Genomic DNA, 20,783 nt, shown 5'->3' with positions numbered 1-20,783 from the left:
ATATCCCTGATGAATACAGATGCCAAAATCCTTAACAAAATATTAGCGAATCAGATCCAACAATATATCAAAAAAATTATTCTCGCCCTGGCCTGTTTGGCTCAGCGGTTAGAGCGTCCACCTGCGGTCCGGAAAGACCTGGGTTCGGTTCCCGCTAAGGGCACGTACCTCGGTTGCAGTTTGTCCCCGGCCCTGGTTGGTCGTGCGGGTGGCAGCCACTCGATGTGTCCCTTTCACATCGATGTTTCCCTCTCTCTCTCTTCCTCTCTCTCCCCTCTCCCTCCTACTCTGTCTGTACAAAAAATGGAAAAATGTCCTCAGATGAGGATTAAAAAAAAAAAAAAAAAAAAAAATTATTCTCCATGACTGAGTGAGATCATCCCAAAACATGCAAGGCTGGTACAATATTTGCAAGTCAATAAATGTGATACACTACATAGACAACATGAAAGATAAAAACCATATGATCATATCAATAGATGCAGAAAAAGCATTTGACAACATGGGAGTAGAGGGAACATATCTCAACATAATAAAGGTCATATATGAAAAACCTACAGCCAACAACTAAAAGCATTTCTCTTAAGAATAGGAACAAGACAGGGATGCCCACTTTCACCACTCTTATTTAATATAGTACTGAAAGGCTTAGCCAGAGCAATTAGATAAGAAGGAAAAATTAAAGGGACCAAATTGGAAAGGAGGAGGTGAAACTGTTATTACTTGCAGATGACATGATATTATACTTAGAAAACCCTCAAGACTCCATCAAAAATCTACTAGAGCTAATAAATGAATTTGGCAAAGTAGCAGGATACAAAATTAACATGAAAAAATTGACAGCATTCTTATACACCAATGATGAACTCATAGAAAGAGAAACTAAAAAGACAATCCCAGTTACCCTTGCAGCAAAAAACTAAGATATCTAGGAAAACTTAACCAACAAAGTAAAAAACTTGTTCTCAGAAAACTACAGGACATTGAGAAAAAAATAGAGGAAAATATAAACAAGTGGAGGTATATACCTTGTTCATGGTTTGGAAGAATTAATATCATTAAAATGTCCATAAACCCAAAGCAATCTATAGATTCAATGCAATCCCCATCAAAATACCAATGATATATTTCACAGAACTAGAACAAATACTTCAAAAGTACATATGGAACCAAAAAAGACCCTGAATAGCCACAGCAATGTTGAAAAAGAAGAACAAAGTAGGAGAGATCATAATACCAGATATCAGGTTATACTATAAAGCGTTAGTAATCAAAACAGTCTGGTAGTGGCACAGAACAGGCATATAGATCAAAAGAACGGAATAGAGAACCCAGAAATGGACCCAAGACATTATGCTCAATTAATATTTGACAAAGGAGGCAAGAGCATACAATGGAGTTAAGACAGCCTTTTTAATAAATGGTGGTGAAAAAATTGGACCGCTACATGCAAAATAAATGAAGCTAGATGACCAATTTACACCATACACAAGAATAAACTCAAAATGAATACTAGACTTAAATGTGACTAGTGAATCCATAAAAATCCTAGAAGAAAATGTAGGCAACAAAATTTCTGACATCGCATGCAGCAAAATTTTCATTGACACAATGCCTAACGCAAGAGAAAAAAAGGAAAAAATTCATACATGGCACTACATCAAACTAAATAGCTTCTGCACAGCAAAAGAAACAACCATCAAAATGGAAAGGGAACCCACTATATAGGAGAGTATAATTGCTAGTGATACATCAGATATGGGGCTAATTTCCAAAGTATATAGAGTATTCATACCACTCGACAAAATGAAGACAAAGAATCTAATTAAAAAATGAGCAGAGGACCTAAATAGACACCTCTCCAAAAAGGACAGACAAGTGTCCAAGAGACATATGAAAAAATGCTCAAACTCACTAATCATCAGAGAGATGTAAATTAAAATGACTATAAGTTATCACTTCTCACCTCCCATAATGGCTGCCATCAACAACTCATCAAACAACATGTACTGGTGAGGGTGTGGAGAAAAGGGGACTCTAGTACACTGCTGGTAGGAATGCAGACTGGTGTAGCCACTATGGAAAACAATATGGTGTTTCCTCAAAAAATTAAAAATTGAACTGCCATTTGATCCAGTTATCTCACTTCTAGGAATATATCCTAAGAACCCTGAAATACCAATCAGAAAGAATATATGTACCCCTATATTCATAGCAGCATTATTTATAATTGTTAAGATCTGGAAACAGCCCAAGTGTCCATCAATAGATGAATGGATTAAAAAGCTGTGGTACATATACAGGATGGAATACTATGCAGCTGTAAGAAAGAAGAAAAAAAAAAAGATCTCTTATCCTTAGAGATGACATGGATGGTCCTAGAGACTATTATGCTAAGCAAAATAAGCCAATCAGAGAAAGACAAATATGATATGATCTCACTTATTTTTGGAATATAATGAACAATACAAGCTGATGAACAAAATAGACCAAGAGACATAGAAGTGGGGTACAGACTGACAAATCTCAGAAGAGGGGAACAGGGTTAGGGAAGGGATAAACCAAAGAACTTATATGCATTTATGCATAACCAATAAACATAGACAATAATGCTGGAGTGGGGGGTGAGGGAAGAGGCGGGATTGGGAGGTCGGTGTCAATGGGAGAAAATGGAGAAACATCTGTTAACAAAAATAATTTAATACAAATTGCAAAAAAAATGTATAAGCTTTTCAATGTAGCCTAATAAGTGAGTAATTTTTAAAGTATTTCATTGATATTTGAAAAGAATTTTTACTATATGCTTTTTGTCTGCAAACAAAATTACACACATACAGTGTATATAAAAGTCAAATTTATTAGGTATTTTTTGTCTACTTGATCCTAAATTTCTGGGATAATTGTCCTAAAATCTCTCCATACAAAAGTGGTTTGGTCTATATGCCCCTGTATTTTTAATCATTTTTGCTCATACATTTTAATGTCTTTTTAAGGGAACAAAGAATTAAAATATAAATAATTCTGTAGTCATTTTAAAAATCAGTATAAAACTATGTCCTCTTCATCCATCCTGCATATTTGTCTCTAGACAGTGCTGTTCTTGTTTTAAACACATTCAACTATATTGATAGCTTATGTGGAATAAAAAATTAGATCTCTATCTTTCACCAAACACAAATATAAAATCTAGGTACACTGAAGACCTAAATGTAAACACTAAAAAACTCAGAAGAAAATATAGGTGACTATCATTACAACTTTAGCATGGGGAGGTATTTCTGTCGAAAAGTGCCAATTGTAGAGGAGGAAATTGATACATTGGACCACATTATAAGTAGACAAACGATGTTAAAAAAACAAACAAAAACAAGCAAAGTATAATTACAGACTGGAGGGAAGGTATTTACAACTTCTGTGACCAATAAAGATACATTAACCTATTAGAATTATATAACCAATGAGAATTATAAATTTAGTCTTTTTGTCATTCTAAAATAAGTTCATTATAGCATTGGATTTTATTTACTTTGGGAGAAAATAAATGTAAATGTCTGTGTTTGGTTTGTCAAAAGAATCAGTGAATTTTTTGTGACTTTGTAAAGTACAAACATTTCAAGTTAGACATAAGAATTTCTGCATAGACTGAGAGGAAAATGGCGGCAGAGTGAATGGAAGCTACACAGACCATCTCCCAGGACCAAACTGGAATTACAAGGAAAATAAAGACAAATCATCAGGAAAAGGCAACCAAAAAGCAGCTTGCAGGACCACATAACCAGGGACTCTGACTCAATCTTGGTAGGCTTGCAAAGATGCGAGAGGGAGCCGGGAGTCCACTGTGTGCAGGGGCCTGGGCTGAGAGCTGGGGCCTGGGCTGAGAGCTGAGGCCTGGGCTGAGAGCTGAGGCCTGGGCTGGGAGTTGCGGCAGCCTAGACTGACAGCTGAGCTGGGGCCTGAGCTGAGAGCTGGGGCCTGGGCTGAGAGCTGCGGCCTGGGCTGAGAGCTGCGGCCTGGGCTGGGGGTTGCGGCAGCCTCGGCTGGCAGCTGTGGCCTCAGTTGGGAACTGCAGCAGCCTTGGCTGGGAGCTGCGCCATCGGCTGAGAGCTGCGCCAACTGCTAAGAGCTGCGGCCTTGGCTGGGAGCTGCAGCAGCCTTAGCCAGGAGCGACGGCCTTAGCTGGGAGGGGCACCCTTGGCTGGGAGCTGTGGTGGCCTCAGCTGGGAGCAACGGCCTTAGCTGAGAGCGGCGCCCTAGGCTGAGTGTGATGCCCACGGGTTACCTGCCAACCAGCTCCACAGCGCAGAGCCCAGACAGAGGCTAAAATAGCAGTAGCCACTCACCTTGGCCTCTGGCAGAGGGAGGGCAGACTGGAATGAACTGTGTGGGAACACTCGGGATTTGGAGGGCGCTCAAAGCCTTTGTTGAGTTGCAGCCACGCAGGACTGTGGTCATATTACTCCTTCCCAGGGCACTGGGGAGAGGTGCAGACCTTACCTCAAAGATTCAACCCCACCCGGTAGCCATTGAAATGCTAATTGAGGCCCATTACCAACCAGCATCTGCCCCACCCTCGGGAAATCCTCTTACACTGAGCACCTGAGGGAGATTTTCATTCAACTCAGAAACCAAGGTTCTTCAGGTGACCGCTACTAATAGCCTCCAGGCAAAAAGCTAAAGGATAACTACCATTCCCTGGACTAGCAACTCTAACCACGAAAGTAAGGCTTGACAGTGGTGTTTAACATGGGTCCTCCCTGCCTCATCCAAACCCAGAAGAGGGAGCCACAAACAGCAGAACACCAACACTCACAGGGAAAATTTGGCAGACTCCAAAGCCCACTGTGATAGCCAAAATGGTGAAACACAGAAACAAAAGCCAAAAAGTACAAGAGACCTCTACCAAAGATAAAGAAAAATGAGGTGCAGCTAAGCAAGTTAACAGAACCAGAATTCAAAGCCATGACCATGAGGAAGCCCAACAGCATGTGTAAGCACATGAGCACTATGAGTAAAGACATAGAAATGTTGAAAATCAAGCAGTTGAAAATTAAAAACCACCAAGAAGAAATGAAGAATGAATATATCAGAAATAAAGAACACATTGGAAAGTCTAAATAGCAGAGTAGAGGAAGCTGAGGATCGGATCAGTGAATTAGAGGATAGAGTAGAAGAAATCAACCAATCAGAAAACCAAAATGAAAAAATAATAAAGAAACAGGAAAACAGCTTAAGAAAACTGTGGGACAACTGGAAATGTAATAACATTTGCATCATAGGAGTACCCCCCAAAAAAGAAAATAAGCAAGGGTTAGAGAATATATTTGAAGACATAGTGACAGAAAACTTTCCTAATTTGGTGAAGGAAGAAGGCATTCAAGTTCAAGAAGCACAGAGAGCCCCAAGTAAGAAGAACCCAAACAGGCACACACCAAGACACATAGTAATCAAAGTGCCAAAAATTAAAGACAAAAAGAGAATCCTAAAAGCAGCAAGAGAGAAGCAATAGGTTACCTACAAAGGAAACCCCATAAGGCTCTCAGCTGACTTCTCAACAGAAACACTACAGGCCAGAAGGGAATGGCATGAGGTAATCAAGGTCATGAAAAACAAAGATCTGAATCCAACACAACTCTACACAGCAAGGCTATCATTCAAAATAGAAGGTCAAATAAAGAGCTTTCCAGACAAAAAAGGCTAAGAGAATACATTAACATCAAACCAGCACTGCAAAAAAGGTTAAAAGGACTGCTGTAATTAGCAGGAGAAAAAGGAAGAAAAATAGAACCACACTAAACAAAAATGGCAATAAATAAATACATATCAATAATCACCTTAAATGTAAATCAATTGAATGCTCCCATAAAAAGACACAGAGTAGCCCTGGCTGGTTTGGCTCAGCGGTTAGAGTGTCCACCTGCGGTCGTGAGAGACCCGGGTTCGGTTCCCGCTAAGGGCATGTACCTCGGTTGCAGTTTGTCTCTGGCCCTGGTTGGTCATGCGGGTGGCAGCCACTCGGTGTGTCCCTTTCACATCGATGTTTCCCTCTCTCTCCCTTCCTCTCTCTCCCTCCCACTCTGTCTGTACAAAAAATGGAAAAATGTCCTCGAATGAGGATAGATTAAAAAAAAAAGACACAGAATAGCTGATTGGATAAGAAAGCATGATTCATCTATATGTTGTATACAAGAGACACACCTCATTACAAAAGAATCACACAGGTTGAAAGTGAAGGGATGAAAAAAAATCTTCCAAGCAAATGGAAAGGAAAAAAAAAGCTGGGGTAGCAATACTCATATTTGATAAAATAGATTTCAAAATGAAGGCCATAACTAAAAGCAAAAAAGGCCACTACATAATATTGATAGGATCTATCCAACAGGAAGATATAACCTTGATAAACATATATGCACCCAATATAGGAGTAACAAAATATATTAAAAATCTTCTGGAAGACTTCAAAGGAGAAATCGATAGCAATACAATCATAGCATGGAACTTAGACACCCCACTGACGTTACTGGATAGGTCCTCTAGACAAAAAATGAGCAAGGAAACAGAGTTTCTAAATGAAGCACTAGACCAAATGGATTTCATAGATATCTACGGACAATTACACCCCAAAACTACAGAATTAACATTCTTCGCAAATGCACATGGGACAGTCTCAAAAATAGACCACATGTTAGGACACAAACTAAGTCTCTACAAGTTCAAGAAGATTGAAATCATATCAAGCATCTTCTCAGATCACAGTGGCATGGAACTAGAAATAAAATGCAACAAGAACATGCAAAGACATTTGAACACATGGAAGCTAAATAGCATGTGATTAAACAATGAAGGGGTTACCGAGAAGATCAAGGAAGAAATTAAAAAATTCATGGAAACCAATGAAAATGAAGACACTACAACACAAAATCTATGGGATGCAGCAAAAGCAGTTCTGAGAGGAAAGTTCATAGCACTACAGGCCTATCTGAAAAAAAAAAGAAAAATTTCTAATTGACTATCTAACCTCACAACTTAAAGAACTAGAGAGCAAACAAAAGAAAACCCCAAAGCAAGTAGAAGGAAGGAAATAGTAAAAATCAGAGCAGAAATAAATGACATAGAGTCCAAAAAAACAATTCAAAGGATCAATGAAACAAAGAGCTGGTTTTTCAAAAAGATAAACAAGATTGATGGACCCTTACCTAGACTCACCAAGAAACAAAGAGAGAGAACCCAAATACACAAAATCAGAAATGAAAGAGGAGAAGTAACAACTGACACCACAGAAATACAAAAGATCATTAACAGCTACTTTCAACAATTATATGGCAACAAGTTCGACAATCTAAGTAAAATGGACAAATTTCTAGAAACACACAGTCTCCCAAAACTGGACCGGGAAAGATAGAAAATTTGAACAGACCCATAACAACTAAGGAAATTGAAGAGGTAATCAAGACACTCCCACAAACAAAAGCCCAGGCCCGAATGGCTTCATGGGAGAGTATTACCGAACATTCGAAGAAATAACACCAATTATCCTCAAACTATTTCAAAAAATTAAAGAAAAAGGAAGACTTCCAAACTTGTTTTATGAAGCCAACATACTTCTTATTCCAAAACCAGAAAAAGATACTACAAAGAAAGAAAACTACAGGCCAATATCCCTGATGAACATAGATGCCAAAATCCTGAACAAAATACTAACAAACCGGATCCAGCAATACACCAAAAAAATTATTCGCCATGACCAAGTGGGATTCATCCCAGGGATGCAAGGCTGGTACAATATTCACACATCAATAAACATGATACACCACATAAATAAAATGAAGAATAAAACCACATGATCATATCAATAGATGTTGAAAAGGCCTTCGACAAAATCCAGCATCCATTTCTGATAAAAATGCTCAGCAATGTGGGAATAGAGGGATCATATCTCGACATAATAAAGGCCATATATGAAAGACCTACAGCCAACATCAAAAACTAAAAGCATTTCCCTTAAGAATAGGAACAAGGCAAGGATGCCCACGTTCACCACTCTTATTTAACATAGTACTGGAAGTCTTAGCTACAGCAATCAGACAAGAAAAAAATAAAAGGGATCAAAATTGGAAAGGAGGAAGTAAAACTGACATTATTTGCAGATGACATGATACTAAACATAGAAAACCCCAAAGACTCCATCAAAACTTTCTTAGACTTAATAAATGAATTTGGAAAAGTAGCAGGATACAAAATTAAAGTCAAGAAATCGATGGCATTCTTATACACCAATGATGAACTCATAGAAAGCAAAACTAAGAAAACAATCCCATTTACCATTGAGGCAAAAAAATTAAGATACCTAGGAATAAACTTAACCAAAGAAATAAAGGACCTATTCGCAGAAAATTACTGGTCATTGAAAAAAGAAATAAAGGAAGATATAAAAAAGTGAAAACACATATCTTGTTCATGGATTGGAAGAATTAACATCATTAAAATGTCTATACCACCCAAAGCAATCTATAGATTCAATGCAATCCTCATCAAAATACCAACGACATACTTCACAGAATTAGAACAAATACTTCAAAAGTTCATATGGAACCAAAACAGACCTCGAATAGCCACAGCAATCTTGAAAAAGAAGAACAAAGTTGGAGGGATCACATTACCAGATTTCAGGTTCTACGACAAAGCCACTGTAATCAAAACAGCCTGGTACTGGCACGAGAACAGGCATATAGACCAGTGGAACAGAACGGAGAACCCAGAAATGGACCCAAGGCAATATGCTCAATTAATATTTGACAAAAGTGGCAAGAGCATACAGTGGAGTAAGGATAGCCTCTTTCATAAATGGTGTTTGGAAAATTGGACAGCTACATGCAAAAAAAACTAACACCATACACAAAAATAAACTCAAAATGGATAAAAGACTTAATTGTGACTCATGAATCCATAAAAATCATAGAAGAAACTGTAGGCAACAAAATTTCAGACATCATACACAGCAGAATTTTCACTGATATATCACCTAACAGAAACAAAGGAGAAAATGAACACATGGGACTACTTCCAACTGAAAAGCTTCTGCACAGCGAAATATACAATCATCAAAACAGAAAGGCTACCCACTGTATGGGAGAGCATAATTGCCAATGATATATCAGATAAGGCGTTAACTTCCAATATATATGGAGTGCTCATACAACTAAACAAAAGGAAGACAAAGAACCCAATTAAAAAATGGGCAGAGGAACTAAATAGACACCTCTCCAAACAGGACATACAAGTGGCTAAGAGGCATATGAAGAAATGCTCAACATCACTAATCATCAGAGAGATGCAAATTAAAACAACAATGAGGTATCACCTCACACCTGTCAGAATGGCCGCCGTCAACAAATCATCAAGTTGGTGAGGGTGTGGAGAAAAGGGGACTCTAGTACACTGCACTCTAGTGGGAATGCAGACTGGTGCAGCCACTATGGAAAACAATATTGTGTTACCTCAAAAAATTAAAAATTGAACTTCCATTTGACCCAGTGATCCCACTTTTAGCAATATATCCTAGGAAGCCTGAAACACCAATCAGAAAGAATATATGTACCCCCATGTTTGTAGCAGCACTATTTACAATAGCTAAAACCTGGAAACAGCCCAAGTGTCCATCAGTAGACGAATGGATAAAAAAGTGGTGGTGCATATACACAATGGAGTACTATCTCTTATCCTTTGAGACTACATGGAGGGACCTGGAAAGTGTTATTCTAAGCAGAAGCAGCCAAGCAGAGAAAGCTAAGTATCACATGATCTCACTTATTTGTGGAATTTAATGAACATAACAGTCTGAGGTAGTCCCAGAGACACGGAAGTGGGGTACAGACTGAAAATCCCTGGAAGAGGGCATGGGGGGGGGGGAGATAAACCACAGAACTTATATGCATGTATGAATGAACAATGGACATGGACAACAAAGCTGGGTACAAGGTCGGGAGGCAGGGGGAGGGGGATATCAGTGGGGGGAAAAGGAACATCTGTAACAAAATTAAATTTTAAAAAATACCTTCAAAAGTAATTTACAAGGTAAGATTATATTACATTCTCAAGAACTGTATTTCTATAAGACTATCAGAATCTTTAATTAGGGTGAAATAAGATTTAACATCAATAAATAATTCACTATAACTGAAAAAAAAGTTTGTTTTACTACTGAAGAAATAATAGATATAGTTATTATAATAATAAAAAAATAATTAATGCATAAAGTGAAAACTTCAAATCATAAAATGGGTGTAAAATAATATATAAATTTCTCATCAGAATCTTCAGATTGCCAAGAATTTATGTACACTTCCAGATGCTTTTTGTGCATTTACATGTAGACATAGCAGAAACAGATATTTTGGAATCTGTTCACAGTAAATGAGATAATGAACAAACATGGACCACAAAGCTGGGGACAGGGTGGGGAGGGAGGGGAAGGGAGGAATCAGTGTGGGGGGTGGGGGGGAGAAACATCTGTAACAAAAATAAATTAATTAATTTAAAAAAATAAAAGAATTTCTGCAGGGCCATGTACAAGATAATAAGTAGCCCATGATGGGTACCATATTAGTGGAAATAACTGAAAATTGGTACTAGTAAATGATGACCGTATCAATTACATAAAATATCCCCAGCACAGGTCTATAGGATGAATCTGAGCATGTGAATGCCAGAGACAGAGCTTGTGACTGAATATTTTTAAATGTACTTTTTAAATGAATAATACTAGCTAGATATTTGTTAGAAAACAGATTTGTGTCCATGGCCAGAGCATTTTAACTTTGCTACCCTCCAAAAGATTTTTGAAAAGAAAGAAAGAAGAAAAGTTAATCATTTCTATGACCTAGAATAATAGAGATTACCATAACTGGCAAAACTCATATGCAAATTATTCAGTGTGAAACTAAATAAACATTATGTCACACTCAGTGGATTTTAGGTTATCAATTACATGAATTTGGGTTCCTTTTTTTAACATAACAAGTTTGAGACCTACCTTTTGAGGTATTAAGAAAGATCTGAAGTTCCGTCATTGGATCTGGATTAATGCTGTCCACGTTTGTCTCTACATGTGTGGAACCAGAAACAAGAGAATTGCTAGATCCTATGAGAGGGAAAAGTACATTTTTAAAGTCTATATTTTCATGAATAGAACATTACTTATGGTTAGTAGTAGAATGCTCTCTGCTATCACAAGCATATGAAACAAACAGCTCACCTTTCTGCACAGTGAAGCGAACACCTGTAGACTCCCCAGTGTCTCCTGAAGGCAAAATAACAGACTGTACTGCTATATTAGGGTTTAACACTGTTTTGTTGCCCAAAGACCAGGAATAATTCTCCATTTCCTTAATAAGCCTGCATAGTATAAAACATAACAACATGATATTCTAGAGCTTCATTGTAAAATCAGAGGTGTGTGTTCTCTCCCAAATTCCAGTAGAAAAGCATTATTAGAGAACTCATGAGATCACAATAACATTAACATAATCACCTAAAACCATTGATTTTCTTTAGCAGAGTCTTTTTTGTTGTTGTTATATATATCTTTTTAAAAAGTTCTAGTGGACTATCTCCACTGAAGGGTATCTTCTACACTGATGCCAGAAAGCTGGAACTCAAAAAGGACAAATTTCCTAATAGAAATAATCTTTACTATGCTGCTCTTCACATCGAAGGATGGTGTTGCCACCCACCACTGGCCAAGCATGAGATGCTTGTTTCTCCAGTGGTGAGACTCAGTTTCTACTTATTCAACTCCCTCCTCTCACCAAAACCCTTTGTGACCCAAAGCATGTCTTAAAAGTTGTTCATTCCTGAGGTGACAGTTCATACAGACTATGAAAGAACAGAACTCATTTCCTCAGCTATTAACCACACTGTCCTTCTCTATCTTGTATAAATTCAAAGATAGATTAGATGGAATGTGAGAGGGAGAGGAAGGAACATGTCGATCTGGTGTTCTCCAAAGAAAAGTCATATGACCTTTCTTTTTTTGTTTCCTGTAAGAAATACTTACATTATTTCTGTACTTGACAAAATAAAATCTCTATATCTAAGATAACTGATTCAATCTAGTTTTCCCAGAAATGAAAGGATCTCATTAAAATGTAATTGTTCAAAATTCTAAACTCTGTATCTGCCACTAAATATCTTTTCCCTTCCCCAAAAGAGATTTAAAAAAAGAGAGAAATTTTAAAATAAAGATTGCTCTATAAAGAGGATGTGATAACCATTCATATGGAAACATTCAAGTTGGCTTCTCTGTTTTTAAAGGCCTTCTTTTTAAAACACCCTTTTCTGTAATTTTCAGCAACTTATACTATGTATTTCCCACTTAAGGAATCACAGTCAGGGCTGCTTTCAACCTAACAAGACTCCCCTCTGCTAAGAACATAATTCATGCATTAAGTTAACCAATAGTATCTGTTGAGTACCCACTAAGAGGTTAGTATTCTGGGAAACACTGGGGATACTATGAGGAGCTCCCTTGGGCATTTGAAGGACAAAGGGAAAGATGTACTAAATATATGGAGGGTGTTTGCCATGATCACAACCACTTTTAATGGATAGCTCTAGCCACAGCACCTCCCATATGGTCCTTTCCTCCTCTTGCCACAACTAATTGGATTACAGGTGGGTGCCTGTCTCAGAGCTTCCAATCTGGAGGCTGGTCATCAACTTGATACAAAAGACTACACGAAGGAATCAGATTCTTTCACTTAGTAATTTTTCATTTAGTGCAGCAGTTATATCAGGAAAGGCATGGTTTAAAGTGGGGACCGGAAAGATCATTACATCCTTTGTAAGAACAAATACAAATTTAAAAGATTAGGCTTAATTCTTCCTGTTGAAAATAAGGGAAGAAATTGTCCTCCCTCCTTTTTTCTTGAATTTTCATTTTAGAAAACTTGCAAGTACTTTCTCCTCTCTTTGAAATGTAAGTAAATTCTTTGGAAGACTAAATTGGTATTTTGCCAGCTGTGACCTAGGAATGTCTTTCTCAAGAACATGGGAGCAATCTCTTTGAGGGAAGTAGCACCCCTAACTCCCGGTTTCTGTGGGAGAGTGGGAGTCTAGCTTTGGTGATTGAACATCTTGCTCCAAGTTGAAAAACTATATCCTGTAATAAAGATATGAGAAGTTTGTATTTCCTCTGGATAAGGTCAGTTAGCTAACACAAATGGTTACCTCACTTACCAAGTAATGCTAGAATATACTATGTGTGACAAATAGAGCTGTCAAGTTCTCTTAATTGAGGACTAGTCATTGTTGATCTGAAAACATATATGTAATGGATTATACCTATTTGTTTATATAAAGAGTAAGATTCTGCCCTGGCCAGTGGAAACAGTCTTGGCCTATAGATGGAAGGGTTGCAGTTTCAATTCCCAGTCAATGGCACGTGCCTGGGTTGCAGGTTTGATCCCCAATCCCAGTCAGGGTTGTGCAGGAGGCAACCAATCAATGTGTTTCTCTCACATCAATGTCTCTCTCTCTCTCTCTCTCTCTCTCTCTCTCTCTCTCTCTCTCTCTCTCTCTCTCTCTCCCTCCTTCCATCCCTTCCACTCTAAAAATCAATGGATAATGGAAAAATATCTTCGGGTGAGGATTAACAACAACAAAAAAAAGAGGTGATATTCCTTTCTGTCTTTCAAGCTCTTAGTAATTTCCCTGTGATGTGTGTCGTGTCACACTCTGTTTTAATGCTTACTCAATAGTAAAAGTGTTTTCTTTCTCTACTACCTTTATAGAGAAGATTTCTGGGTTGTGACAAGGGTTTTTAATAATTTTATTTCCTCAACACCATGAATAGGATTAAATTATTAAAGAATGGGATCTAGAAGTAAAGATAAGAGAAGTAAATATATTTATTGGGTCATGTGAATTATAAAGATAACTGCTAACCTTTTTTTAATAAACTTATATGTACATCAGGTATAATACTAGTGATTTACATACATTATCTCATTGGAGCTTCACAAGAACCCTCCTGAAGTGAGATCCAAAATTACTCCCATATCACATCAAAGAATCTGAGGCTCTAAACACATGGAGGCTAGATAGCATGTTATTAAACAATGAATGGGTTACCAAGGAGATCACAGAAGAAATTAAAAACTTCCTGGAAAACAACGAAAATGAACATAAAACAACACAAAATCTATGGGATACAGCAAAAGCAGTTCTGAGAGGGAAGATCATAGCACTACAGGCCTACCTCAAGAAACAAGAAAAATTTCTAATTGACTTTCTAACTTAAAGAATTAGAAAGCAAACAAAAAAAAATCCCAGAGCAAGTAAAAAGAAGGACATAGTAAAGATCAGACAGAAATAAATGACATAGAGTCCAAAAAAACAATCCAAAGGATCAATGAAACAAAGAGCTGGTTTTTCGAAAAGATAAACAAGATTGATGGACCCTTACCTAGACTCACCAAGAAACAAAGAGAGAGACCCCAAATACACAAAATCAGAAATGAAAGAGGAGAAGTAACAACTGACACCACAGAAATACAAAAGATCACTAACAGCTACTTTCAACAATTATATGGTAACAAATTCGACAATCTAAGCTAAATGGACAAATTTCTAGAAACACACGGTCTCCCAAAACTGGACCGGGAAAGATAGAAAACTTGAACAGACCAATAACAACTAAGGAAATTGAAGAGGTAATCAAGACTCTCCCAGCAAACAAAAACCCAGGCCCGGATGGCTTCATGGGGGAGTATTACCGAACATTCAAAAAAGAATACCCATTCTCTTCAAACTATTTCAAAAAATTCAAGAAGGAAGACTTCCAAACTCGTTTTATGAAGCCAGCATACTTCTAATTCCAAAACCAAAAAGACACTACAAAGAAAGAAAACTACAGGCCAATATCTCTGATCAACATAGATGCCAAAATCCTGAACAAAATACTAGCAAATCGAATCCAGCAATACATCAAAAAAATTATTCACCATGACCAAGTGGGATTCATCCCAGGGATGCAAGGCTGGTACAATATTCACAAATCAATAAATGTGATACACCACATAAATAAAATGAAGCATAAAAATCACATGATCATATCAATAGATGCTGAAAAAGCATTCAACAAAATCCAGCATCTATTTCTGATAAAAACACTCAGCAATGTGGGAATAGAGGGATCATATCTCAACATAATAAAGGTCATATATGAAAGACCTACAGCCAACATCATACTCAATGGGCAAAAACTAAAAACATTTCCCTTAAGAACAGGAACAAGACAGGATGCCCACTTTCACCACTCTTATTTAACATAGTACTGGAAGTCTTAGCTACAGCAATCAGACAAGAAAAAAATAAAAGAGATCCAAATTGGAAAGGAGGATGTGAAACTGTCATTATTTGCAGATGACATGATATTATACATAGAAAACACTAAAGACTCCATCAATAATCTACTAGACTTAATAAATGAATTTGGCAAAGTAGCAGGATACAAAATTAACGTCAAGAAATCGATGGCATTCTTATACACCAATGATGAACTCACAGAAAGAGAATCTGAAAAAACAATCCCATTTACCATCATGGCAAAAAAATTAAGATACCTAGGAATAAACTTAACCAAAGAAATAAAGGACCTATTTGCAGAAAACTACAGGACATTGAAATAAGAAATAAGAAATGAATCAATAGATTCAATGCAATCCCCATCAAAATACCAATGGCATACTTCACAAAACTAGAACCAATACTTCAAAAGTTCATATGAAACCAAAAACGACCTAAAATAGCTACAGCAATCTTGAAAAAGATGAACAAAGTAGATGGGATCACAATACCAGATATCAGGTTATACTACAAAGCGACTATAATCAAAACAGCCTGGTACTGGCACAAGAACAGGCATATAGACCAGTGGAACAGAATAGAGAACCCAGAAATGGACCCAAGGCAATATGCTCAATTATTATTTGACAAAGGTGGCAAGAGCATAGTGAAGTAAAGACAGCCTCTTTAATAAATGGTGTTGGGAAAATTGGAAAGCTACATGCAAAAAACGAAACTAGACCATAAACTTACACCATACACAAAAATAAACTCAAAATTGATAAAAGACGAATGGATAAAAAAGCTGTGGTACATATACACAATGGAGTACTATGCAGCTGTAAGAAAGAAAGATCTCTTATCCTTTGAGACTACATGGAGGGACCTGGAAAGTATCATCCTAAGTGAAACAAGCCAAACAGAGAAAGACAAGTTTCATATGATCTCACTTATTTGTGGAATATAATGAACATAACAGTCTGAGGAATGGGGTAGTCCCAGAGACTCGGAAGTGGGGTATAGCCTGACAATCCCCTAAAGAGGGGCGTGGTGGGGGAGAGATAAACCACAGAACTTATATGCATGTATGCATGAACAGTGGACATGGACAACAAACTGGGGAAAGGACAGGGAGGGAGGGGGAGTGGGGAATCAGTGGGGGGAAAAAGAGAAACATCTGTAACAAAAATTAATTAACAAAAAAAAAAAAAGGACTTAAATGTGACCTGTGAATTCATAAAAATTCTAGAAGAAAATGTAGGCAACAAAATTTCGAACATCATATGCAGCAGAATTTTCACTGATACATCACCTAAGGCAACAGAAACAAAGGAAAAAATGAACACTAAAAAGCTTCTGCACAGCAAGAGAAACAACCATCAAAATGGAAAGGCAACCCACTATATGGGAGAACATCATTGCCAATGATACATCAGATAAGGGGTTAATTTCTAAAAAATAGAGTGTACTCATACAACTCAACAAAAGGAAGACAAAGAACCCAATTAAAAAATGGGCAGAGGAACTAAATAGACACCTCTCCAAACAGGACATACAAATGGCTAAGAGGCATATGAAGAAATGCTCAAAATCATTAATCATCAGAGAGATGCAAATTAAAACAACAATGAGATATCATGGTATCACCTCACACCTGTCAGAATGGCCGCCATTAACAAATCATCAAACAACAAGTATTGGTGAGGGTGTGGAGAAAAGGGGACTCTAGTACACTGCACTCTAGTGGGAATGCAGACTGGTCCAGCCACTATGGAAAACAATATGGCGTTACCTCAATAAATTAAAAATTGAACTTCCATTTGACCCAGTGATCCCACTTTTAGGAATATACCCTAAGAAGCCTGAAACACCAATCAGAAAGAATATATGTACCCCCACATTCATAGAAGCACTATTTACAAGAGCTAAGATCTGGAAACAACCCAAGTGTCAATCAGTAGATGAATGGATAAAAAAGTGGTGGTACATATACACAATGGAGTACTATGCAGCTGTAAGAAAGAAAGATATCTTATCCTTTGAGACGACATGGAGGGACCTGGAAAGTATAATCCTAAATGAAACAAGCCAAGCAAGAAAAGACAAATACATGATCTCACTTATTTATGGAATATAATGCACATAACAGTCTGAGGAATGGGGTAGACCCAGAAACATGGAAGTAGGGTACAGACTGACAACCCTCAGAAAAGGAGGTGGTAGGGGTAGGGAAAAGATAAACCACAGAACTTATATTCATGTATGCATAACCAATGGACATGGACAACAAAGCCGGGGACGGGGCAGAGGGGATGGGAAGGAGGGTGTCAATGGGGTAATAAAGGAGAAATATCTGTAACAAAAATAAAATTAAAAATTAAATAAAAATTTTTAAAAAGAATCTGAGGCTCTTCAAAGAGATATGAGGTAATTTGTTCAAAACTAATAAATAATATTGCTAAGATATGAACCTAAGACTGTCTGATTCTAAAGACTATGGCAACAACCATTATATTATCCCAGAGGGAAGACCCACAAACTCGTCTATTGAGACCTTTAAAGCTGCTTTGGATGCCTTGCCACACCCCTGCTTCAGCATCCACAAGGCACAGCTTTATTGTAATGCTGTTCTTAGGTTCCCATGAGATTTTTCCACATGCCTCTTTACAGCAAATCTCTGTTTAGTTGATATCATTTAAATGGATATCTTGTAGACCAAGAAGGCTGGCTGGAACAGAAATGTGAAATGTAAGTGTTCTCAGTGGTCAGTATTAGGGAAACAGTTTTGCATTCCCAAAGCTAAGTATACAGGGACAATTATAAGCCTGAATGTAACAGCAAAGTTTCGATGTTTTGGATCAGTTTTTGCAGCAAATGTTCAAATTGGAGAAATAAGGTCTTAGATCCACTGATTAGAGTAGGAAGCCCTTACTAGCAGAGACCCTGCCAAAGGCTCCAGAGCTCTACCCACTCTAACAATCTGACTCTTCCCAATGTAGTAAAGGAGACTGGACAAATAAATGGACACTAGAGGGCTTCACTACAACTTGAGATAGCAGAAGCTTAAACAGATTATTTCCTCCCTGTCACTCTCCTCTTTTTCACTCTCACCCTCTCCACCTTCCACTAAGTATAGAGGGGGAGTTCAGAAGCTTAAGGATACAAAGATGAAACTATGAATGAAAGAAGGGAGAAATCAAAGTGAGATGAGAGACTAAGGCCTGGTGTAGTGAGGAGACTCAAGGGATGGAGCTTGGAAAGGAAGAGTTGCTCCAAGCAGCGATTAGTTTCCTTTCCCAGGGAGAGAGGAGAAGGGGAGACTACCTCTGCTGGCAACTCATCAAGAATATTCTCCTCAGGGGAGCTAAAGGACTGGAGGCTGAGGCAAAATGAAGGAACTGAACCCACGGGGCTTATGTACAAGATCACAGGGAAGAAAGGAAACACATAGACCAAGATTAGAAAGATAAGCCAAGTAGAAATTTACAGTGGGAGAAAGGAGGGATTAGATGCAGTCATACCATTCAATATTTCAGTGTGTTCTGTATTTAAAATTGTTATTTATCCTCTAACCACTTCCTTTGATGTTATTTGGATATTATATATGAGTCACACAAAATTGTTTTTCTCCATATCTTCATCCAGCAAAGTTCATAATTGTCTATTAAGACAGCTTTCTCATCTGCATCATGATCTATGACATTCTCAGCCAAATCCCACTTTTTTCTCACCAAAAACATTCACACCTCTCCTTTCTCTCCAGCAAGATCGCAAATACAGAGCCTCCAGCTCTGAAGAGACTCTGGTTCTCAGTCTCCATGTTCGCTGAACATAGACTCTGGACCCATGGCCACTTCCTTCTGCAACTCCAAGAAAAATGGGAGTGTCCACCTTCCCAGAGAGAAGGGCCCAAACTTTTATTGAAGTTTGAAGTCATAAAACATATCAGTTAAATTGTTTGCACAACCTTTACCACCCTCTCTCAGAATTACAATCTTTTGAATGTTCTATTTCATGCTTTGGTACTTTTTCTACTTTAAAGCCTCAACACCATATAGGTACTGGTATAATAATTAAATAACTAAAAATTACTTGTAGGAATTTCTCCTAAGGAAACAATGGGTCATGCAAACAAAGATTATATACAAGAATATTGATGGCTCAAAATAGTAAGACTTAAAGCAATCTGTCCAGTGGCAACCCTGATGGTATTGCTCAGTGGTGAGCATTGACCCATGCACCAAGAGGTCACAAGTTCAATTCCTGATCAGGGTACATGCCCAGGATGTAGGCCAAATCCCCAGTAGGGGCCATGCTGGAGGTGGCCAGTTGATGTTCTCTGTCTTCGATGTTTCTATCTGTCTCTCCCTCACCCTTCCTCTCTCTCTAAAATCAACAACAACAAACAGATTAAATAAATAAATAAATAAATGTCCAGTGGCAGAGAAGTTGCAGAGAACTGCTTAAATAAAAGTTCACTCAGCCCAGCCAGTGTGGCTCAGTGGTTGAGCATCAACCCATGCACCAAGAGGTCACCGGTTTGATTCCCAGTCTTGGCAAATGCCCAGGTTGTAGGCCAAATCCCCAGTGGGGAGCATGCAGAAGTCAGCCAATCAATGTTCTCTCACATCAGTTGATGTTTCTATCTCTTTCCCTTCCTCTTTCTCTAAAATCAATATAGAAAAAAATTTTTTTAATAAAAATTAAAGTTTACTCATATTATGCAGTAATCTAAAATGTATACTGTAGATGTATAGGTATATATATAAAAAGATGTTTATAAACTATTATTAAGTGACAAAAAGCAAGTTAGAAATCAATAAATTATGTAATATGATACAGAGAGAGAGAGAGAGAGAGGGTAGAGGTGGCGTATAGGCCGACAAGTCTCAGAGGAGGGGGTGGGGGTTGTAGGGGAAGAGATAAACCACAGAACTTATATGCATGTATGCATGACCAATGAACATAGACAACAAAGCTGGGGATGAAGCAGGGAGGGGGGGAGGAGGGTGTCAATGGACTAAAAATGAGAAACATCTGTAACAAAAACAAATTAATAAATAAAAGATTTTTAAAAAAGAGAGACAGATAAAGAGAGAGAAAATTTACAAGAATATATACCAACAAGTTAAAAGGCAGAATGATTTAAAAAAAATTTTCTCATCTATATATTTTTTATTTTTTCATAATGAGCATGCATTTTTACTTAGATTTTAAAAGGGTTAAAAAAACTGGGACTTCCTGTCAAGATGGCTGCGTAGGTAAACTGTCTCACCTCCTCCCACAACCAAATCAAAATTACAGAACAAACATCATTCAGAACCACCTGAAATCAAGCTGAATGGAAGTCCTACAACTACAAAATTAAAGAAGAAGCCACATCAAGACTGGTAGGAGGGGCGGAGGCACAGACCATGATGAATAAAAATCAGAAAGATCAC

The 20,783-nt window shown here is 37.7% G+C and overlaps 1 protein-coding gene across 1 annotated transcript in view; it reads right to left on the bottom strand.

Annotated features, from left to right (window-relative positions):
• Positions 1 to 20,783, bottom strand: part of ADGRG7 (adhesion G protein-coupled receptor G7) — a 126,552-nt gene that overhangs the window by 39,689 nt on the left and 66,080 nt on the right. The window contains exons 7-8 of the mRNA XM_036242269.1: positions 11,252 to 11,391; positions 11,030 to 11,137 (exon numbers count right to left, since the gene is read on the bottom strand). Of these exons, the coding sequence (XP_036098162.1) occupies positions 11,030 to 11,137; positions 11,252 to 11,391 (248 nt within the window). The remainder of the gene's footprint in view (positions 1 to 11,029; positions 11,138 to 11,251; positions 11,392 to 20,783) is intronic.

This window comes from Molossus molossus, unplaced genomic scaffold (assembly GCF_014108415.1).
Source record: "Molossus molossus isolate mMolMol1 unplaced genomic scaffold, mMolMol1.p scaffold_m16_p_5, whole genome shotgun sequence".
Taxonomy (NCBI): domain Eukaryota; kingdom Metazoa; phylum Chordata; class Mammalia; order Chiroptera; family Molossidae; genus Molossus; species Molossus molossus.
This window is presented reverse-complemented; position numbering and strand designations above follow the sequence as displayed.